Genomic DNA, 23776 nt, shown 5'->3' with positions numbered 1-23776 from the left:
TACTATAGCAATAAATGAAACAGAACCGAAAGGGTCTCTTTGCTGCTGTTGCCAGTGTCTAGAGTGCTAAGAAAAATAAATTCTACTTACTTATCCAGTTCTGAGATAAAGTGATATGTTGACCTTACTGCACAATTACTCTATTTAAAAAAAATGTGATGTTAAATGTAAAAAAAAATTAATTAAGAAGATTAAAAGCATTATATCTCACATTCAAACTTTTCTCAGCACACTTTGGTTAAATCAAAATTCAGTCACACAACTGATTTAAATAATGTCATTATTGTGCTAGGGAACAGGGAAATATAATAATGCATTTATATAGTGCTTTTCGGGGCCCTCAAAGCGCTTTACAATTCCACTATTCATTCACTCCCACACTGGTGGAGGCAGCTACAGTTGTAGTCACAGCTGCCCTGGGGCAGACTGACAGAAGCAAGGCTGCCATATCGTGCCATCAGTCCCTCTGGCCATCACCAGTAGGTGAAGTGTCTTGCCCAAGGACACAACGACCAAGACTGTCGGAGCCGGGGCTTGAACCGGCCACCTTCCGTTTACAGGACGAACTGCCAACTCTTTGAGCCACCATCGTCCATGATTGTGTCTTCAAAATACCCATAGCATCATAGACATTTATACTACAAGTATATTTATAAAAGTTAAACAGTAATGCTCTTTAAATGGAAATGATGTGTACTGTCATTTACATCTTTTTATTATTTTATTTATTTATTTATTTATTTTTACATTTGTTACATTAATTTCCGAGATTTTCCATGTTTTTCTCCTGCCTCTTTAGTTTTATATGATCCACTCACTTTGTTCTCTTTCTCTCTTTCCATCTTTATACCCCTTCTCACTTAGCTTAATGGGGTGACAACACACGGTTGCTCGTTTACAGCAAACATATCCAGCTCCGCCGTACATCAAGGACAGTCCTTCCTTTATGATCAGGTTGTTGAGTTGGAGTGGGGGCAGGGGATGGGGGATGGGGGGCAGGGGATGGGGGGCGGGAAGTGTTGGATAGGATGTTAAATTGCAATGCTTAGGCTACAATACTCCTCAATAAACACCAGAAGACGTCACTAGATATGTGATTTATTCACAAATAATAAATGTTTATCTGCAGTAACCTCAGAATAACCTTCATTTTCCATACTCACAGCCTCATACCTTTTTCAACCCATGTGGTGCTAAGGCGGGGATCAAACTAGATCATCAGGCAAAACATACAAAATTATATAATAATACAGATGACTGAAATTTTGAAATATTAAATAAGTATCCAAGCTTAGCTGGATTAAAAAAAAAAAAAAAAACAGTAAATACCATATCTTGGTCCAGTCAAAATGCATTACAATTTCTGTCAGTTTTCCTCAGTTAACAAACATAAGCATAGAAGTGAGCCTGAAAATGTTTATGTGCCTGTGTATGGAGGCGTATTTCATTGACACTTAGCAACATTACATTTTTACAGAAGAAAAAAATCACAGTGATGTTAAAAATGCTATTTTATCAACTTCCACGTGGCTTTCTTACCTCACAAACTCATTGGTCCAACATATAAATCTTGAAAAAACAAAGTGCTGAAAAGGTGCTTCTTGATGTTGCTCCTGTCTATTATTGTAGGGTCTTTATCTTACAATTTAAAAAAGAAAGAAACCCCCCCCAAATTGAACAGGCGTTAATACTGCCAAGATTCTCGTTGATACTGCCATCGAAATAAAAGACTGCTGAGAATAGCTGCTGTTGGCAGTATATGAGCTCACTGTGTGTCAATTCAAGTAAAGTAAGATCTCCTACTTTTTCAAACTCTCTGGGTTAACATCGTAAAATGCTTGTTGTGCTCAGCTCACCTTTCTTTGGAAACAGCATTTCTTAAGAACCGCTTTCTGCCCCTCTCTTTTCTTTCTTGTAATTATTTGATTTTGCTTTCTTGTAGAAAGACATGACTCACAGTGTGCATTAGCGCTCGCCTAGGCAGAATAAATCAGTTGTGCTATAAAGGTGAGTCAAGCGTGGGATGGACTGAACCATTTTGTATTTTTCTAATATATATTAATATGTACAGAAGTGTGCTTTGGACCTCGTACTTAAATTTGAACCATCTCATTCATCATTTACCTTTCTCTCGTATTTATTTCAGACAGTTTCCATGTTTTCCTCCTGCGCCTTTTGTTTTACATTTTACCTCATCTTTGTCGCTCCATTCTTTGCATCTTCACAACGATCCTCACTTTGCTCTGTGGGTTGATAACACAAAGTTATACGTTTACAGCAAACATATCCAGCAACTCCCTGCTCTGCACCCATAAAAACTTCAAGGACAGCCCTTCCTTCCTAAACAAGAAGAGGATACATTGATTTGATGAGGGACATCAGGGTCAAAAGTGTTTTTTAATTACATGCTAGGACTTTGTTGACAAAACTACCCCTTAAAGATTTATGAATTTTACAAGATTACAAGTTGTAATTTTTTTCATTTGTTTTTTCATTTCTAAAAATCTGTTCCTTCCATAAATGGTGAAAAATCCTAATCAATTAGAGATAGATTTTTGCCTCATGGGGTTTCCCAAGGCAAATGGCAAATAACCCTCTCCTTCATCTCTTCTCTCACATTTATTTCAGACAGTTTCCATGTTTCTTTTCTAGGTTTTCTCCCTCACCCTTTTTTTGTTTGACAGTATATCTCTTCTTTGCGGTTTCTTTCTTTCTATCTTTACACCCATCCTAACCTTGCTTAATGAGATGATAACATGCTTACATTGATTCACACGTTTACAGCAAACATATCCTGTAACTCCATGTACTCCAACCAGCCAGACATCAAGGGCAGCCCTTTCTTTGCGAACAGGAAGAGAACATCTTGGTTTGATGAGGGATATCAGGGTCAATTTTCGAGCATAGCTGTGTTCATCAAGGCACCTAGAACACGCTAGGTCGCTGATGATTGGTTTTGTAATTGTATGACCAGATTCGCAGTGAGGTTTGCTGTGCCCAAATGTATAGGGAGGGTTCATTGTGCATGTCTGGCAGAGGATCCTTGTTTGTTAGATCTTTAACTTCCCCTTCCAGCAACGCAAGGATGACAAGGATGAAGGGTTATCGAAGTTGACTGATCAATTGTGGTAGCTCTATTGCCGAGATATCTGCACTGAGTAGTGGCACCAAAGCTGAAGGGAGCCATCAAGCTGAAGGAGTCCAACCAAGCGTGGTTAGCTGTTGGGCTTCTGGACACAGCTGACGGGTACCCTTGGCAGTGACTGAAGCAAAAAATTTGAGTGTTGGAGGAGTTTAATCATAATACCTCCCCCAACCCATGACCTATTGAGTTTAACCTCCACGCTTCCTTCCTCTAAGCTCCTCCTCCACAGGTATAAAAGTAAGCTGAAATTAAGCCACCTATGTTCAGGGCAGAGTGGAAGACGCAGGAGACAACTGGACTGAAAGAGGGAGGCGGAGTAGGAAGGTTAGACTGATTAACTGAACTGACTGCTGTCAGACTGCACTGCAACCATGGGAGTGACAGTAAGTTTGGACTGAGCTCGACAGTTTTGGATTGCTCAGGGTTGAATATTCTTGCCGCTTACTTACACATTAGCTTACATCTCTGTTAAATTTCTTTTTTTTTTTGACTGCTTTATCAACTGTGAAGAGACATTTTTCGAAATTATATAAACAATGACACATTTTACTTCATTATGTAAAATCTGAAAGGCAACTTTCCAGCATGTTTCATGTTGTATCAGTTTTATTTAAAACCCTATTTTGTGACACTGTGAAAACATACATTAATTTCTTTACAGCTTTAGAAACTTAAAACATATTCTAAAATGATCTATTTGAATTTGAATTTGCGCTTCTAATATTTAACAGCATATCAGTTAACAATATATTATTCTTTAATTGTTGACAATAATTAATAATTTAGTTTCATGCAACTTTCTGCTTTAAAATCACCTTTGATTTTAGTCTTATTCAGAACTCCCTTTTGTGACACTTTGTTCATAACAGAAAATGAAAGATGACTACAAACTGGCGGCAACCGCAGACCACGAGGAGAAGAGGAGCAAGAAGGGCAGAAAAAATAGGGATACGGAGGACCTGAAAAAAGAAGTTGACCTGGTGAGTACGTAAATTATATGAAGCCACTCTGGGATAATCTTTCATGTAAGTGTTTGATTGGCACAATTTAAGTATGCCAATATAGTATAAAGAGTTTATAACATGTGAAAATCCGTGTTCAAACACAAAAAGATTCTTATCTTAAAATGACTCTGTATGGAGCAATGTGTAAAGTGCAGATGCATTTTGTCCCCTGTGTCCCTCTGGAGGAATTTACAGGGACGTTTTTTAAGCCTCAAATGACATTTTCGTCTTTTTCTTTCCCACACTCTCCTTAGGATGATCACAAATTAAGCGTGGACGAGATTCACAGAAAATATGGAACCGACTTAGTCATGGTGAGGACTCCGAATATGTGTCTTTGTTTTTGTGAGTGTTTGAGATGGTAAGGACAGAGGCCAGGAAAGATCAGGTAGTCTTGAAAAACATCATGGTGTGCATGCAAATAATAGTATATAAAATGTTCAAGATCTCAGTTTCTCACCCACTATGAGCAGTATCTAGTTACGGAGTTCTGTTTTATTGGTCTAGTTTTACAAACCAAATTCTTCAAATTTGAACAAAATGAAAACTAAAAGACTTTTAATCCACACGAGCCACTATTTTTTTCACATCTCTTTTATAGGTAAGCATGTTAAACAACTAAAAAGCAATCAAATAATAATAACTTAATAATTTGCTATATGTTCTCCAGGCTTAATCTTTTTGAACTTTCTTGTTTTTTCAGTCATTTGTTGCCTTGACAGCTTTTGTGTGGCCTGTAGCAAACATCAAATTTAACATTAGCTCATTTTGTGCATAAAATTGTAAAATTACAGAGAAAATACCACTGCCTTGCCCCAACAAGTAAAAAAACGGCATTGGAATCTTCTCTCTAATACAAGATTTAAAAAAACTTAGATTTGAGCACTCAGATGCAGACATAATGAGAAAAGAGCAGGTTTAAAGTTTTTTTCAACCAGAGAGAAGTAGGTGATAAATGGAGGCCCCAGCTGAAAGACAGCAAAGAAATGAGGGAACAATAGAGGGAAGAAGGAGCGGCTCGGGCATACTGAACCACCAGACAGTGACAACTTTACACAGAAAACTTAGATTTTAAACATAAAGAAGGAAAAAAAGTTTTATTTGCAGTCAGTGCTTTAGCTAATGAACTGGTTTGTATGTAAAGCAGTGTTATAACCTACATTATAGACATGAATTATAAGCAGTTCAAGTGAAGATATATTTTGCAAAAAAAAGTACAACTCTCTACATATACTCTATAACTCTAAATGTTCCACAAAAGGCAAAATTAAGAGGGTGACAGGAACCAGTAAATATACTACAATATTACTGTTGTAGGATGTAACTATACTGTACTACACATGTACAGACAAGTCTTTTGAACTTCTGGGGTAACTGAGACACTGTTTTTAGGGTCTCTCCTCCTCCAGAGCAAAAGAGATCCTGGCCCGAGATGGCCCCAACGCCCTCACACCTCCTCCCACAACACCCGAATGGGTAAAGTTCTGCAAACAGGTAGGAGTCCAACATCCTCACCGTGAAAACCGCAAACCTGTGTTTTAACTCACACATTATAAATGCAAAAAAAGTGAGTACAATCACCAAAGCTTAAATGTTATTTCCCCTGGTTTCCAGCTGTTTGGTGGTTTCTGCATGCTGCTGTGGATTGGTGCCTTCCTCTGCTTCGTGGCTTATAGTATCCAGGCTGCCTCAGAAGATGAACCTGCAAGTGATAACGTAAGCGAGTCTTTATCTAAATTGTTATTGTGACCATTAAGGATCACCTAACTCTCTTGTGTCTCTTCATGAAGTTGTACCTAGGTATCGTCCTTTCTGTTGTGGTCATGATCACGGCTTGCTTCTCCTACTACCAAGAGGCCAAGAGCTCCAGGATTATGGATTCCTTTAAGAACATGGTCCCACAGGTTAGACACTGAAAGGAAAACTAATGTAAATTCAACATATTTACAGCTCATATGAATTAAGAAACTGCAGTATTTTTTGCACAGTCTTAAGGGAAAAGTTCTACACTGATGATACATTTTATCATCTGAAATTTTGGTGTTGGCATTAAATTCAAACCGAGTTAATCAAAAAATCCTAAAATCTTTGATTTCATAGCAAGCCCTGGTTATCCGTGACGGAGAGAAGAAAAGCATCAACACCGAGGAGGTGGTGCTTGGAGATTTAGTGGAGGTGAAAGGAGGAGACCGGATCCCTGCTGATCTGAGAATCATCTCTGCTCACGGCTGCAAGGTCTGTATCTCAAATACTCTTTATGCCAGCAAACATTTTTGTAGAGCATGTGTTTGATATCTACTATTATTTATTTATTTATTTAAATGAGAAGAAGACATGCTGTGATGTTTAGTTAGTTTTAGACATAGTTTAGTTATGGCCGGTGACAGAGTCGAGCTCAGCCCTCAGTCCATTTAGATTAGCTAATCTTGTGCATGCAAGCTGATTGCTCAACTGTTCAACATTTTTATGTATCCCACTAGTAAATCTGAGAAGTTACTAGCTATGTTGATTGGATGTGGTGGTCTTCATTCTAAGTAGCTTTTCTTTGATCATATCATAAACTGTTCCCATTTGTTTCTTAAGTTTATTATTATTATTTTTTACAAAAATATTTAATTCTGTGTTTTCATGTCACTGATCCCCTCACTGATCTTCGTTTGATTTTGTTTGTTATCTCTCAGGTGGACAACTCCTCCCTGACTGGTGAATCAGAGCCCCAGACTCGTTCTCCAGAATTTTCCAATGAAAACCCACTGGAAACCAGGAACATTGCTTTCTTCTCCACCAACTGTGTAGAAGGTAGAGTATGAACAGCTTGTGGTTGACAATTTGAGTGTGGTTTTTATTTGATGAAACAGTAGTTTAGTGATGCTTGCTGGTAATCCACAAAATAAGAAGGATAACGAGGAAGAATGAAATCATCCATTGTTCTGTGGACTCAGTGTCTCTTCAATTTTCAGGCACAGCCAGAGGAATCGTCATCAACACTGGAGATAATACTATCATGGGCCGTATTGCCACCCTGGCTTCCAGTCTTGAAGCTGGAAAAACTCCCATTGCCATTGAGATCGAACATTTTATCCACATCATCACTGGAGTGGCCGTGTTCTTGGGTGTAACTTTCTTCATCCTCTCCGTCATCCTTGGATATAACTGGCTGGAGGGTATTATCTTCCTCATTGGTATCATTGTCGCCAACGTGCCAGAAGGTCTCTTGGCTACTGTCACTGTGAGTTTTGGTGTCAAATGACATTCTCTGCAGATAGCTTATGTCTTACTGTCTGCAGTTGTCCTAGTTTTGAAAACTTACGTTTTGTCTGTAGGTGTGTCTGACTCTGACTGCTAAGCGCATGGCCAAGAAGAACTGCCTGGTGAAGAACCTAGAGGCTGTCGAGACGCTGGGCTCCACCTCCACCATTTGCTCTGACAAGACCGGCACCCTGACCCAGAACAGAATGACCGTGGCTCACATGTGGTTTGACAACCAGATCCATGAGGCCGACACCACTGAGAACCAGAGCGGTACCTCTTTTGACAGGAGCTCTGCCACCTGGGCTGCTCTGTCCAGAATTGCCGGACTCTGCAACCGGGCCGTCTTCCTGGCTGAACAGAACAAAGTTCCTGTTTTGAAGGTGATAAACTTTCATTTCTTAAGGCTCTTGTGGTTGGCAAGTAAAAGCTTTGGTATTTTAAACAAGGCGTAGGATGTAACTTATGAATCCATTTTACCAACTCTGTCTTTTTCTAAAAATCCACAGAGACATGTGGCTGGTGATGCATCAGAAGCTGCCTTGCTGAAGTGTATCGAGCTGTGCTGTGGATCTGTTAGTGACATGAGAGAAAAATACCCCAAAATTGCTGAGATCCCCTTTAATTCCACAAACAAATACCAGGTAAATCATCCATACAGAGTGACAAATCTCAAAAATACATTGTACATACTATATATGCAGGAGGAACTGCAACCACAGTCATGCTTTGGTTTGTGAACTTCTGTTTCAAAGCTTTGTGTTTAAATCAAAAGTCCAGTAAGCCAATTTTCTCAAAAATACCTATACAGTCTGACTTCTTGTTGTTATCAGTGGAGTCATCCTTTGCTGGCAGGAGTACAGTTTAAGGCAATAAACCTTGACGGTATGTTGTTGTGGAAATGCACAGTAGTATACTTCTTTGAAGTGCAGTGCCTGGTTCACATATATACTTGGGACATTGCAATGTAAAGTCTCCATGAACAATTCTATGTGGTCACAAATAATCGGCAGGCACAGTGACATCTCCACCAATGCTTGCACTCACTGCTAGATGGTGAAATTCAAGTCACACTCAAGATCACCCTTGCAAATGTAGAACGCCTAATGAGGGCCTAATTTTTGAGACCTGAAAACTTTGCGTTTAAATCAAGGCTTTCTGTTGCCCCACAGCTCTCCATCCATAAAAACAACACCCCTGGCGAAACCAAGCATTTGCTGGTGATGAAAGGAGCTCCAGAGAGGATTTTGGACCGCTGCTCCACCATCGTGATCCAGGGCAAAGAGCAGCCTCTGGACGCTCAGCTGAAAGATTCTTTTAATAGTGCCTATCTTGAGTTGGGAGGCCTTGGAGAGAGAGTTTTGGGTACAGCTTCACTTCTTTTTATATCAGCATTTATGAACTGTTTGTTTACTGGAGAAAATTTAATCTAACAAGTACTTTCTGTGTGTCTTTTTCAGGTTTCTGCCACTATCACCTCTCTGATGACCAGTTCCCAGAAGGCTTTGCTTTTGATGCTGATGATGTGAACTTCCCCACTGAAAACCTGTGCTTTATTGGCCTCATGTCCATGATTGACCCTCCTCGTGCTGCTGTGCCCGATGCTGTGAGTAAATGCAGGAGTGCTGGAATCAAGGTATGCTAACTTTTTTGAAACAACAGATTTTAAACTTTCTCTTTTTTCAAACTGTGGTCAAAACTTCAAGTTAAATATTTTTCTTATCTTTTCCCTCTCAGGTCATCATGGTCACAGGTGACCATCCAATTACAGCCAAGGCTATTGCTAGAGGTGTGGGTATCATCTCAGAAGGCAATGAGACTGTTGAAGACATTGCTGCCCGCTTAAATATTCCAGTTTCAGAGGTCAACCCTAGGTTAGTTTTCTTATCAAGATTTATTTAGCTAGCTTTGAACATTTTGTGAGCATAAGAGGCAGCTGTTCAAATCAAATCAAGTTTGGCTAATGAAGGTTTTGACATCTGCAGAGCCTAAAAGGCTTTTACCATTAATTTGTGCAAGAAAAAATAATCTTGATATGGTTCTTAGCTACTGGCTTTCCTGTTTCTTCATCAGCAGTACAAGACTATACTATACTATAATCCTGAATCAGTAGTCATCTTCGTAACTCAAGTGCAAATAATACCTAATAAATGCAACACATGTGATTCATTATCTGCAGTGGGAAGCCAACAAGTAGAATATGTTGTAAATGTAGCTTTTTGCTGAATGTTCCATCATCAACTTTTGCTGAGGCTGATGTTATTTTGTTTCCCCCATCATTATCTTTTTCTAATATCCTTAACATAGTCTGTGCTTGGACACAGGATGTTGGATTACAGCTGCTGTTCGTTAATAGATGATTCTTATATAGTGCTTTCCTGCTCTACTTGAGTACTTGAAGTACTTTGTACAACATGCAACATTTATCCATTTATTCATGCACATTGACACACGAGCCAGCAACCTTCCAGTTAGCGAATGAACTCCTCTACCTCCTGAGCCACACTACTGTCATCCAGTTGTCCCTCATTTATTGTGGGAGTTACGTTCTAAAAATAACCTGCGATAAGTGAAATCCGCGAAGTAGCCAAGTTTATTTTTTGCAATTATTATAAATGTTTTAAGGCTGTAAAACCCCTCACTACACACTTTTTTCAGACAGGCATCAAGATTTTTACACTTTTCTCTCTTGTTTAAATACTCTCAAAGTTCAAACCTTGTAGAAAAATAAGTGCAGTATTATAGAATGAAACCGAAGGCACCCGCAGGTGATGGTGCTTCGTCGACATTGTTGTGTTTGTTGGGGAGAAAACTTACAAACATACAGTGCAGCACTTCAGAGTCACACTGCAAGCGAAGATTTATGTAAATTTGACAAGTTGAACGCAATCTGTACTGTGCAGGAGACACTGCACGAGGTTGATTGAAAATGGTCTACAGCCAATCAGGACGCAGAATACAATGCGCATTAAAAAAAAAAGAAAAAAGAAAAAAAAAGCATGCAGAATTGCACAAAAATAAAAATCAGCGAAACACCTCGGTACTAACACTGCTGCAATCTAATCTACAGGGAAGCTAAGGCCTGCGTCATCCATGGTAGTGAGCTGAAAGAAATGACCCCAGAGCAGCTTGACGATGTGCTGAAGCACCACACTGAAATTGTATTTGCCAGGACCTCCCCACAGCAGAAACTGATCATCGTGGAAGGATGCCAGAGACAGGTGAGCATCAGGGGCGGCGGGAGTGGGGATTCTCACACACACAGTTTCAACATTGTTTTGTTTAAAATGTATATAAAAAAATGCTTTCTTCCAGGGAGCCATTGTGGCCGTGACAGGTGATGGTGTGAACGACTCTCCAGCTCTGAAGAAAGCTGACATCGGTGTTGCTATGGGCATCGCTGGATCTGATGTCTCCAAGCAGGCTGCTGACATGATCCTGCTAGACGATAACTTTGCCTCCATTTTAACTGGAGTGGAAGAAGGTAACATCTATATCAAGACTTGGAAAAAAAGTAAAATTCCATAAAATACAAAGCTTCGCAGCAGCTGCTGAATTCCTTTTTCAGGCCGTCTGATCTTTGATAACTTGAAGAAGTCTATCGCCTACACTCTGACCAGTAAAATCCCCGAGATGTCGCCATTCCTCTTCTTCGTGCTTTTTGACATCCCTCTTGCCCTGGGAACTGTCACCATCCTCTGTATTGACCTGGGAACTGACATGGTGAGATTTTGCCTGATTCTGTTCAATTCAGTTTAATTCAATCTATGTAGAACAAAATCACAACAACAGTCACAAAAACAATGATTTTAGAAGGAAGAATCATCCACGCTGTTTTAGCTTTAGCACATTCTGTTAAACACGTTTAACTAATTGTTGTGTTATCTGGCCTCTTAGATAAATAAAGTTTGGTATTATCCACATAGCAGTAAAAGTCAATGTAAAAGGGAAGCATGTATAATGTAAACAGAATTGGTCCTAGCAGGGAACCCTGTGGAACTCCATAATTAACCTTAGTGTGAGAAGAGGACTCTCCATCTTACATGAAGAAACTGTAGTCCATTGGATGGAAAGGATTCAAACTACTGTAGCACAGTACCTTTAATACCAGCAGTATCACTGAAGCTGTTTCTGTGGTGTAATGTGGTCTACACTGACTATTTAGAAGTACTAATTATTACGTTAACTCAGATAGATCAATCGTAGGGAGAGAGTCTAAATAAATATCAGTAGTATTAAAGCTTACTGTGAGTAATGATATGTTTGTGACATTGTTATAAATGTTGTTTTTTAAATAGTTCAAATATTACTTATGAAGAAATTAAAAAAGTTATTTATACTTAAGTAAGTTGGGTACAGTGCTGAAAAGAAAACTGCGATTTTTGCTGTTTTCCTTGATCAGAGATGGATAGGAAGATGTCCTGGATTTTTCTTAGATCAACAATCTCTTTTTGCAGGCTAAAAGAAGATCTCTTTGTTGATGAGGGGGCATTTCCTCTCCAGCTTACTGAATCTGTTCTACACAGAAGCTCAAGCGGAAGATAATGCATTTATGGGTGGATAATTTGTTTTTTCTTTATCTTTTCTTGTGCCATGACAGGTCCCTGCCATCTCCCTAGCCTATGAACAGGCTGAAAGTGACATCATGAAGAGGCAGCCTAGAAATGCCCAAACAGACAAGCTGGTGAATGAGAGACTCATCAGTATGGCCTATGGGCAAATTGGTAACACATCGTTCACTGTTTAACCTTTAGCTATATCAAATCTGTTTTTAATACGTTTGTGCTGTTTTAAGCCTTCCTCTACTGCCCCCTGCTGGATTTTGTTTGTACTGCAGACACTAAAACACCTTTAAATATCATATCCAAAATGGGTACCGTCATTTGGTGAGGAAATTATTGCTTATAGATTGAATGCAATTATTAATTTAAATGCATATTACTTTATTAAATTTAAAGATTTTTTGTTTGCAGGCATTAAAAATGGAATCCGTCAGTTTTTTTCAGGCAAATCTGATCATTATTTAATTTGTTAATAGGTTAAGCGTGCGGCATTGTTTCAAACAATTAATGTGTTTAATTTTCATTCACCATGGATTTGCAGAGTATTACATTGACATGTCATATTTGCTACTGCTTTCTTTATGAAGAGACAGCCACAGTTGTTATTTATATTTGTCATTAGTAAAAGTTGAAACCCTGTCTGATAAGCATTCTTTGATGTTTTTGCTTCTTTTAGGTATGATGCAGGCCTTAGGTGGCTTTTTCACTTATTTTGTCATCCTGTCTGAGAATGGATTCCTCCCCAAAGATCTGGTGGGAATCAGAGTGTTCTGGGATAACAGATATCTAAATGACCTGGAAGACAGCTATGGACAGGAGTGGGTCAGTCACAGTAATGTTACTAACTTTACTCCGGACTGTGAGAATTGTAAAACGTGTGTGTTTCAGTGATTCAGTGTTAATTTAGCTTTTGTCCCCCAGACGTACGAGCGCAGAAAGATCGTCGAGTTTACCTGCCACACAGCTTTCTTCACAAGTATTGTGATCGTCCAGGTGGCCGATCTGCTCATCTGTAAAACCAGGAGCAACTCCATTGTGAAACAAGGAATGAAGTATGTATGCACAGACATACATGAGATCTCCAATAACAACAGACTTTGGAACCGCCATTTTCCAAATAAACCGGCAAATAAGTCCAGTTTTAACGAGATTAGTCTCTGCTGTTTTATTGATTCTTACATTTATTTATTTCACAGGAACTACGTTCTCATCTTTGGCATCTTTGAGGAGATGGCTCTGGCTGCCTTCCTGTCATACTGCCCAGGCATGGACATTGCCATCAGAATGTACCCTATGAAGTGAGTAAAAACAATCTGATAGGTTTACACTATAATTTTCTACACTGTAATTATACAAATGAACCAAAACACTCAGCATTATTTGGCTACTTTAGAGAAATCGCTATATATTCATATTGCAAAGTTTTGCTATTTCACCAATGTTTTTGTGGCTGCCTAGTTTGCCATCTTCATTTATGCAAAGACGATCATGTCCTTGTATTTTGTTAAATGGAGTTTTAGCTTTGTTAATATAAAATAAAATATGTTTATTACTGTCATTTCCACTTTGTAGTAAAGCGCACAAGCTGCGATATGGGTTGCTCTCCTCTAAAAAGAAAAAAGTTAAGACACTTTTAGGCTCATCAGCTCAGAAATTCATACGATCTTGCCAAAGAATATCCAAGAGGACCATAAAACATTTGCATTAATTTGTTTACTTTTCCTGTGGGTGTTCTTTAAATGTTGTGCAGTATATCACAAGTTTTCTATGTGTGCATTATGACATTGAAAGGGATCATGTCCGTATGGTCTCTTCTAGACGTGACCAGTAACGGGAATTTTAAGATCAATACTGACACAAATATTTGGTGATTTCAGAACTGATACTGGCCAATTTTTTTCTTTCAGACAGAAAATATGAACAGCTTTCCCTGTTATTTGTTATATGTAGTTATATATGAGTCCTTGATGTGACAGTGATGTTTTAAAACAGTCTTTCTTTGTCGTGGATTGCTTGTTTATGCTCTGTCCAACTTTCTTCGGGTTAGCTGGGTTTCGTGTTTGTGGCATTTCAAATATGTGTTGCCAACAGGGAAGTTGCAGAGTGCCCTCTGGTAGGCAAACTTGCAACATCAATGGTCATAAAATGACTGAAGGCTTTTTTCTCCCCATGTCTTCCTTACTTTTTTTTTTTAATCAACTGTTATATATCCCGATACTGTTATTTAAGCTGATATATCGACCCCACTGATATATCAGTTGGTCTCTAGTCTGTTCTTACTGACCTGTAGCAGTGAGTACCTTCTGTTTTTAGATTTTTTAGATGCGTCGTTTTGCTTCCTCACCTCATAAATTCATTTTAACATCTGGTTGTCTACAGCATAATGTTCACCATCAAAGCTTTTCATGTGCTTTTACAGAACCTGACATAAGAATTTCCAAGATGTTGAGAAGCAAGCTTTTGTGTGTGTGTGTTGTTTTTTTTTTGTCATTTGAAATTGAATCTTTGTCTGTCCATCCTTACCTTAGGCCAATGTGGTGGTTCTGTTCCGTTCCCTACTCCTTCCTCATCTTCATCTATGATGAAGTCAGAAAATATATCCTCAGACGCTCCCCAGGAGGTAAGACCTTCCCAGCTCTTTGTTTTACTTTCTGACACACGTAGGACACATTTTTGCCTGTAAACTCTGCATTTTAAATATTAGTGTAGGGGAATGCAAAGGTCATACTTTTTTACATTTTATCTAAAGGGTTTGAGAAACCACAAACTGAACATCAGAACAGCAAAAAGTATTAAGAGTGAAAGCTGGAAAATGTTGATTATTCCAAGAAATGAAAATAAACTGTGTCCTGATGATCAGACTTCAGTTCAGAATTGTACAGGATGTAAATCTAATAATATAAAACCCAAATACACAAACATCTAGCTCTTCTAGGGTCATATGACTTCATCCCAGGGTGAATATTAATGGCCTCGCTCATGATATCCTCTCATAAGCAACCTTGAGACCAAACTGACACACCCCCACATGTCCCTGAAGGGTAGAGCTCCTAATAGCATCATCACCAAAATCATGGCTGCAGTTTATCTTCTTTATAATCCCCAGTCAAGTCAATTTTTTCCCCCAATAACTGTCAGTAAACATAAGCAAAATCAAGTAAAGACAGATAAAAATTAGATAAGTTGGCCACTCTATAATTTTTATTAGAATTTTTCGTTGGATTTGTCTGTAAAAGACAAAAGGAAGTACCTAAACTCTCACATTTGTGGGTGTGTGAATGCACAAGTTGTGTAAAGCGCTTTGAGTGCTCAGAAGAGTAGAAAAGCGCTATATAAGAACCAGTCCATTTACCATTTACCACATTTGACATGAAACATCACACTAATTGTGTCTCATTTGATTTCTAGGTTGGGTGGAGCTAGAGACATACTACTGAGCCAACATGACATAGGCTTGGAGGATGTGCGTTTTTCATTACCATCTTATGCAATCTTACATTATTAATATAAATATATATTTATCAGTGTGTGTCACAATAAAGAACGTCTGTTGTACACTGAGGCTGCCTGCATGTTAGTGTCTTTTGTAAACACTTTTCTCGTAGGTTTCTCTGTTTTGTTAGCAGTAAAAATACTGATTCAGGATGGGGGGGATTTCCCTGAAGCTTCAGCAGATATAGGACCTGTGATTCATTTCCACCTTTTCACAGTCCTTAGTTTGGTACAAGCTATGTGTCACAAATAAAAAGGTAACATATTAGGACATTTTTCTAATAATTTGCTGAGAGGTTAGAGACCTTTTTGTTCAAGAGCACAGAGTATTTTAATGGGCAAAGTGTTGCTAATTTCTTAGATTTTCCATTTTTTCCCCTCCCCTTCGCTCTTTGTTTCTTTGTACTTTTACAACTGCCACCAAAACCAGCACTACCACCACCTTTACTAAACATGGTTGAGTAGCTACAAAGAGTCATAAGTGTACTAGAAACACTTCCAACAACCCCCACAGGCCAGCCGGTGAGCCAAGCCTTCCTCCTCACTGCAGATTCCAAAGAACAGGAAGTGCACATGTTGATTTTGTGAGGAACATCAAAGTCCTTTGGTTAAAGGGCAATCTTTTTTTTTTACATTTTATTAGAGAAGTTAAAGATATTGTTGTCTCTTCAAGGGTACAGTGTGTTCCAGGTACTCTGTGTTGCTCACTTATTCACTGAAACCATCTCAGTTAAACTTTATGACTTTGCTTTGATTTCTGCTGGCCGCAGAAGTGCTGAACTGGGGCTTCCAGTTCCCAAACCTTTTGGTTCTTGATAGCATATCAGTGAAACCAATTAAATCGTATTTGTAAATTGACTTTGCCCAGATTCTGAGTCACGGTAAAAAGAAAACACACCCTCTTTTCTAAGGGTTTAAGGATCAGTACATAATAGAAAAATCTGGTCGTTATGAGGTTTTAAAGTTAGTTAAATACAACCTTCAATGAATAGCAAAGCCATAGTAAAGCATGAATAGTCCTTTTACATGATTGTTCAAAATTTAACTTATACACTGTGATCACCTGTTAGGTCTTCACCCAAAGTCAAGGTCACATTTGTCATTTTACAGACATTTTTCCATTTTCACAGCCTGACCTTCACGCACACTCTTCATGTAGGAACATTACTGAATCCGAATTAGTCATTAACATAAGGTTCTTAATAATTTGATGACTGGTATCCTGTTAGATGGTGATGATCATGATCTTCATGGTCATGATCATGGAGGGAGTGGTCCTACTGGTTGACTCCCACATTAGGAAGGCGTGGTTGGGGCTTTCCTTTCACCATTATGCTAACATCAGTGAAATGCTGGTGAATTCACATATTTCCATGCTTTTTATGTGTCAGGGTTACCACTGACCATCCTGAACTTTAACTTTGTCAAGTAGATTGCTTTTTACTGGATGTGACTCTTTAAAAGCCTCATTGATTTTTCAAAGGATTCTAATTGTCTTTATTTTCTGTAATACAGTAAGTCAAAAGCACATCACTCTACTGCTCAGCTTTACACATTTCAAAAGCCTTGAAACTGTTATTGATTGTAAGCTGAATGAACTAGTACATCCTCGAAGTTTCAATAAAGCACTGGGAGTCAGATTTATCAGGTAGATGTGCAGTAATACAGAACAAAGGGTTGTTGCTGAAAAGAACAGTGCAGATCTGTGCACCAGGATTTTAACTGTATGCACAGAGTAATTCGAAGCACTAAAGCAGTTTTATTCCTCCACCACATTGGATCCTCCACCACATTGGATCAGGTAGACAAGGTTTTACTCTTGTCTACCTGCCTGCCAGCTTCATATTCACCATCCTTTTTCTAATATATCCATTATCCCTCCTCTGCACATGTTCAAACCATGTCAGCCTTGCCTCACTTTATCTTCAAATCACTCAAGCTGAGCTTTTCCTCTGATGTTCTCATTTGTAATCCTGTCCCAATGAAAATCTAAGCATTTTCAGCTCTCCACTCCTGACTTCCTCATGCAGTACCACAGTTCCTCCTTTGGCACCCTATCATATGTTTTCTGTAGATCCACAAAGAAGCACAGTTGAAAAAATCAACTGCATTCTTTGCCAGACATCCCCAAAGCTCCACAAGTATGTCATATGAACCCACTGCCACTCTTCAGTGTGTTCATAGCTGTCCATACTTCCTCCTTACTAATTCTCTGCTGCTCATCCTTTCCGGCATGATCTTTCTGTCCAGCCAATCGATATAGTGTTTTTGTTTTTCCTTAGTGACCAGCCTTGTGTATGAGTCACTGTAACTGTTTGCCTTTGGCACTTCTTTCTTTTTGCCATATGCCTAGCCTCCCACTACTCCTCCTCACTTTCTTCATCACACGAATGATTCCACTCTTTCTTTGCCAACATCTTTTGAATATTTTCCTCTCCTAATGGCATCACCATCTCCTCTTTACTCCATCCAGAGGATACAGTAAGTACCTTCTTGGCAGTTTCCCTCACCACTTCCCTTCTGCTTTCCCAGTCACTGGGAAAGCAGTCTTTACATGTTACATGTTACTCTGTCACTGGTGACATCAGCTGAGATGAAGATCTCTGAGAGTGAAAGTCAGAACCAACTTCTTGCCTTTCCAACAGAAACATGGAACGAGTGGATGCCTGGCTGTTGGGGGCAGGATCCCAGGTAAGTAGAGCATTTTTGGGTCTGTCTACATCCATCGTGATTCCCACTGTCAAATAGAGGGGCAGTGTCGTGTAGTTAAAAACAGAATGGAAAAGTATAAAGTATGTAATCAGTGTGGCCAAAAGTAGTTATGTGATTTTACATGATCAAGTCTATGACCTAAAATTTCCAGTGTGGAAAAGCAGCCCTACTGTACATTAATATTTTGCTTGCTGGAGTTTTAAAATATAAGCTACACAATCGTTATTCAATTTTAGCACACTTGATGTCCTTCCTTCGAAGGAGAAACAGACAAAGTTTGTTCGTCTGTCTGTTTGTTAGCAGTCTTTGGTCGACAGCTTTCATTTTCATTTTCAGTTCAAGCTTATTTAATTTCGGTGAACATGACATCAACTTCACACAAATTGTGAAAAGCAGTACAACTTTACATTACCCACACATTTTTATGGATTGTGTTCAAAACTCAAACAATATACTAGGCCCTGAAGGACATGACTCCCTTGGTTGGCGAAACATTTGACCTTCACCATCATATAAGCACTGAAGTTCAAAGTTGACCTTGAAGAAACATTTCAAGACCAAATCAAGTAATATTTGATATGAAAGGGCATGGCAAGAGCTATACAACACTTTTTTTCTGTATGATGCCTACAATGTCACAATGACACCATAACAGGCTGATATGTTGTAATAAACACATCATTAGGCATCAAAGTTTTAGTCTAACCCTTCCTCCTCCGGGGGAAGTCGTTCTGAGAGCAATTCAAACACACATTTACTTCTGCGTACCTTTATCTGATACCTCAATAATGCTCTTTGCTCCATCAGGCATCTCACAGAGGTCTCCATGGTCCTCTGAGGCAACATCGTGAAAAGTAAGTCTTCATTTGGGTCCTTTCTGCTCCATCCCATATTTACTGCTGGGCATCAGCCTCTGCTCTTCCAAGTACCAGGCGCCTGGGAGCGACTCATCAGGTACATCACACTCAAGCAACATCCCTCTCTTACTTTAAAGATACATTTTTTTTTCTTTTTAAAATTTTAGAACATACATTTTCATTTTAATTCTTCTCCGCTGTCAACCTATTTAAGTAGTTCTTCTAACTATAATGCATATTGTTTGTATATTAAGGACTGGCATGACAACTCAATGACAAATTTGACTCTTATGGAAGAGGCAGTTGACAGAGTGCAGAATGAAAAGTATATGTTTATGTGACCATTATCAAAGGATTATGATAAAACACTTACCAATTAACCCTAGTTAACCAAGGTCTTTTCTGGGATTTCATGATGTTGTATTCTTAATCAGCATTGGTAGGACAGCAGTGGTTCCTGTTCATCTTTCAGTCATTTTCTATACTTAATTCCAATATTTAAGGTTGTCAGGAGCCTAAGGAAGGTAGATTCACACTAAGTAAAGCACCACTTAAAACTAAGATAAACATGTTGTTGGTTTTCTTGAACACCGCTGTTAAAAGGACTACTAGTATCATACTTGCTTATTTATCCTTGAAAGACAGAATTGCTAGACCTTCACTGTGGCAGTTCATAGCTTTGCAGGTGTAAACATCTTTGTCTGGTATACACGTCTAACACCATCTTCAGTGAGTTTCTTCTTCCCATTCTCCTTGCAGTGTTCACCATTTTGCACTGTGGTTTCCTATAAAGTCTCAATTTTCCTGCATATGTTGCATCACGCCATTGATCACTCACATCCTCGTGTTGTGGCTGGGTCTCTCCTTCGACTTTGAGATAGGTCTGGATCACTCTGGTATGGTCACCAAGTAACCTTTTCCCTCCCCTGACAGCTTGTAAGGTCCCTCATATAGCTATCCCACGGTGGCCCACTACAGGACATGGATAGCCTAAAACAGTGCCTCCCAACCACTGTGCATAGATGTGCTGTGAGAAATGATCAGGTGTGCCGTGAAAGATTATCTGGTTCCACCTTATTGGTACTCGAAGCGATTGGCGTGAGTAACGGACAGAACAGTTACATTCTCTTCCACTAGAGGGCAGTACAACTACCTGCTCTATTTGGTAGTTGAAGTTATATAACAGTCATGCTGTGAGACAACACAGTGCTAATGTCAACAGGAAAATATTTGAAAAGAAAAAGTAGTCAATCTTACCTGGTTCCTGGAGAAAATTCTGACCCAGATAAGAGCCCTAGCATGAGTAGTGGTCAGAAGAAAGCAAAAAGGTATACTGAGCCAATTCTATACCTGGTGCATGGGGAAAATTTATCAATATGCTTTTTGTGACATTTTTGTTTGGTGGTGTGCCGTGTGATTTTTCTAATGTGAAATATGTGCCGTGGCTCCAAAAGGTTGGGAAACAATGGTCTAAAACATGAGGTGTACCACCAAAACATCCATGATGATGTCACTCTTTGTTTAGGTTTTATTTATTCTAGCTTCATCTGAGACACTTTAAGCTAAAGAAATGCTTATTGTAGTAGATAATCAGTTCAGACAAAATAAATACAGACTATAGCTCGGAAACCCAAAACCCAAAAACAATAAACAGGATTAAATGGTTTTGTGAGCAAACACTCGGTTGTCTCACAGATGGCGCTGTAGCTCAGTGAAGAGTGTGTTTATAAAGCAGTCTGTTCAAAAAAGTCTCCGTGTCACATAGCACACAAACATACCTGCAGTCACTATCTGGGAGTAACCTCTTCCATATATAAAAGCATGCCTCCTGTGGCCTTAATGTTGGCTTCTCTTTGTTAGATCATTGTTGTGTTGTTGCCAGCTGTGAAGTCTAGCAGCAACATACACCATTCATTATCTGAAGCTTTATGTTCTTTTGTAGTTTAGCAGCCGCTCATTTCTCTTTCATGGCTCATTTGTTTCGTCAGTCCTGTCACCACCTTTCTTTTTGCATTAGGAATTTCAGCCATCTGTGCTCTGTGACACATCACTCTTAGAAATCATCCGAAGAGCATAAGTCATGAGTAGAAAATTTAAATGATGAGTAAAGTCATAACAGAGACGTATCCACTTTGAGTGTTTTGTGGGCACATGACAGGAAAAGATCCACCTCCTTAAAGCTAAAGAAATTAGCTCAGTGTAAAAGTCAACAGAGAATAGCTTATTTCTAATTGCACGCATTAAATTTTAGAGGATAAAATGCTTTTACAGCTGCTGTCCACTCCACCTCTGCTGCACCAAGACTCAGTTTATGGGCATACAGATTACTCTGTGGGCTCACCTTTCTGATACTCAGGTGACGCTAGCTGCTGTAGGAAAGAGGAGAAGGCCTCACATTTGTCTGCTGTGTTTTGTTTTGCTTGTGGAAGGGAGGCTGTGCACAGCTCTGGTATGCTTAACATAACTACAGAGTGCAGAGACAGTGTTTTAGATGAGAGCAATAAGTGTCACCTAGAGGAGGAGCCGGTGATCCAGACAGCACTTTCTCAATAACACTGCATTACCTACAGAGATGGGCAGTAACACGTAACGCGTTACTGTAATCTGATTACTTTTTTCAAGTAACGAGTAAAGTAAGGGATTACTATTGCAAAATCGGTAATTAGATTACCGTTACTTTCCCGTAGGAACGCTGCGTTACTGCGCTACTAAAACCATGATTTTTTTGCGAGAATGTCTCATGATAGTGACGTAAGCGAGTGCGACGTTCGTGACAACAGCTGTGTGCAGATCAACAATGGATCACATATCGAGTGCGGGAGAGAGTATGAGCGTGCAGCGTTTAAAGCGTGGAAGTACTGACCTTATTTTGAGTTTGATTCCATAAAAAGTGACAAAAACATTAGCGTCCGTTGTGCGTAGGAAGAAAACCCCCTAAACTTCCAAGCAAGCACCGAGTGCGCAATGACGTAATGGGAAATTCACAGAGAAACTCGTGGATTCTTCAACTGACCGCAGCACACCTGCACCAGGGTAAACCTCCGCCTACCCCAGTCCTGCTTTTCAGGTGAAAATAGAGCAACAGGACCGCTGAGTCTTTGACTTTATTTATTTTCTGCTGTGTTTTACTTGCATCTATTTGAAAGAGTGAGTGTAAACACAAAAAATATTTTATTTTATGTGCTGGAATGTGTAGAAAATAGGTTTAAATGTTAAACTAATTTATTCAAGTCAGAGAATGTTGCATATAATTAAATTTTTGCTTGATGCATAAAGTTAAAAGATTAAAATTGATAAAAACAAGTTTTAAAAGGAGACTTTTCCAGTTGATTACATTTTGTATGATGGATTATGCAGAAAAAGTAGAATTGGGCTGAAAGATCTATCGCTTTATCACCTCTTCAGGTTGTAAATCGTGTTTTTAAAAAGTAACTAAGTAACTAAGTAACTAAGTAATTAATTACTTTTGATAATAAGTAATCAGTAAAGTAACGGGATTACGTTTTTGGGGAAGTAATCAGTAATTAGTTACTGATTACTTTTTTCAAGTAACTTGACCAACACTGATTACCTAGTCTCACCATCAGGCTGGTGGGACTGAAAATAAAATTATATCACATGACTTTAATCCGTCACATTCATGTACCTTATAGTCAGTCTATATAAACAATGCACAGAGGTTTCCTTTAGCAGAGCAGCAGAGGAACAGGAAGATCATCTGTGTGTATATAAGATCAGCCCTGTGGGACACTGCAAGCTTTCCTCTCTGTTTCATTACATGTTTTTTTGCTTTAATAATAGCTTCTAGAAAAGTCCTTGTAATGTAATAGTGTTGTTGGATCTGTGGATCATCACTACTTATTTTCACAGGCAGGGCTAGGAGGTTGAAGAGAAGGTGACTTGAAGTTTTGTGGGGGTTTTTATTTCTTCCTCTGTTTGTATGGTCATGTGACCTTGTGATGTCAGCACAGCATACATATTCTGATGTGACCTAAAACCCTTGCAGGGTCAAAGTTAATCAAGCATGAATTCACAGAGCAGGAGTTAAAGAATTACAGAAGGTCCAAGGGCATAAAAAGCATACAAGAGATTTACTTGTTTTTCCAGTACTGTCCATTAGATGAGGCTAAAGAGTTATTTTAAAAAAATGAACTCTGGCCCTGACGTGAGTTTAAGGTTAAAAACAGCCATGCAGAAAATCAACATATTTAAGCCACACAGCTGTCACCTTTGACCTCCCTGAGCAGAACCATAGTAGAATTAGTATCACAAAGTGGCAAAGCATCTCATTGCATCATAATAAAATCCTCTATTAACAACATATTTCATTTCATTTCATTTATTTGTTTCAAACATGGTTCAACAGTATTCATTTCCTACATACAAATCCCCCTAGCCCACATTTAGATATAAATTTTCTAAAATAATAATAATAATAATAATAATAATAATAATAGTAATAAAATTGCCCATTTTTTAAATTATTAATTTAATAAAATTCTAAATGATCTAAAATAAAGATGATCTTTTAGGAAAAGTCTTGTTTTACCAACACTGCACTAAAAAGAAGCATCGCTCAGTTTATAGTTTCCAATCACTGTATCATTGCTGTAACTTGTGTCGCTGAAGTCTTATTAAGAGGGGTGATGTTATTGGAAATCTGAAAACATTGTGGTCCCAGGATGAAACATTTATGGCCCCAGAGACCTGAGGGAGCGTGCTCAGACGCAAGTACAGGCCCGAGGACGGATCCTC

The 23776-nt window shown here is 38.8% G+C and overlaps 2 protein-coding genes and 1 long non-coding RNA gene across 4 annotated transcripts in view; 2 read left to right on the top strand and 1 right to left on the bottom strand.

Moving 5' to 3' along the window:
- Positions 1-2559: 2559 nt before the first annotated feature.
- Positions 2560-15521, top strand: LOC120738254 (sodium/potassium-transporting ATPase subunit alpha-1-like). Its single transcript, XM_040039479.1, has 23 exons — positions 2560-3528; positions 4015-4125; positions 4404-4463; positions 5542-5643; positions 5764-5865; positions 5940-6053; positions 6250-6384; positions 6831-6948; positions 7110-7378; positions 7473-7781; positions 7908-8042; positions 8571-8763; positions 8859-9034; positions 9136-9272; positions 10469-10619; positions 10714-10882; positions 10967-11121; positions 11999-12122; positions 12637-12782; positions 12882-13012; positions 13157-13258; positions 14489-14580; positions 15369-15521. The coding sequence occupies exons 1-23, from the start codon at positions 3517-3519 to the stop codon at positions 15395-15397; spliced, it is 3072 nt and encodes a 1023-aa protein (XP_039895413.1). The 5' UTR covers positions 2560-3516; the 3' UTR covers positions 15398-15521.
- Positions 15522-16749: 1228 nt separating this feature from the next.
- The window catches only part of LOC120738107 (sodium/potassium-transporting ATPase subunit alpha-1-like), a 62053-nt gene continuing 55026 nt past the window's right edge, over positions 16750-23776 (top strand). The window contains exons 1-2 of one of the 2 annotated variants that reach the window (XM_040039293.1): positions 16750-18143; positions 18972-19118. The gene's annotated coding sequence lies outside the window, so the exon portion shown is untranslated. Of the gene's footprint in view, positions 18144-18272; positions 19119-23776 lie in introns of those variants that run through there. The other variant, XM_040039377.1, reaches the window with a different exon arrangement.
- On the bottom strand, positions 21444-22784 carry LOC120738573. The gene is made up of 2 exons (XR_005697022.1): positions 22593-22784; positions 21444-21585 (listed from the first exon to the last, which is right to left on the bottom strand). It is a non-coding gene; the product is annotated as an uncharacterized LOC120738573 (long non-coding RNA).

This window comes from Simochromis diagramma, unplaced genomic scaffold (assembly GCF_900408965.1).
Source record: "Simochromis diagramma unplaced genomic scaffold, fSimDia1.1 OVJJ01000411.1, whole genome shotgun sequence".
In the NCBI taxonomy this organism is placed as follows: Eukaryota; Metazoa; Chordata; class Actinopteri; order Cichliformes; family Cichlidae; genus Simochromis; species Simochromis diagramma.
This window is presented reverse-complemented; position numbering and strand designations above follow the sequence as displayed.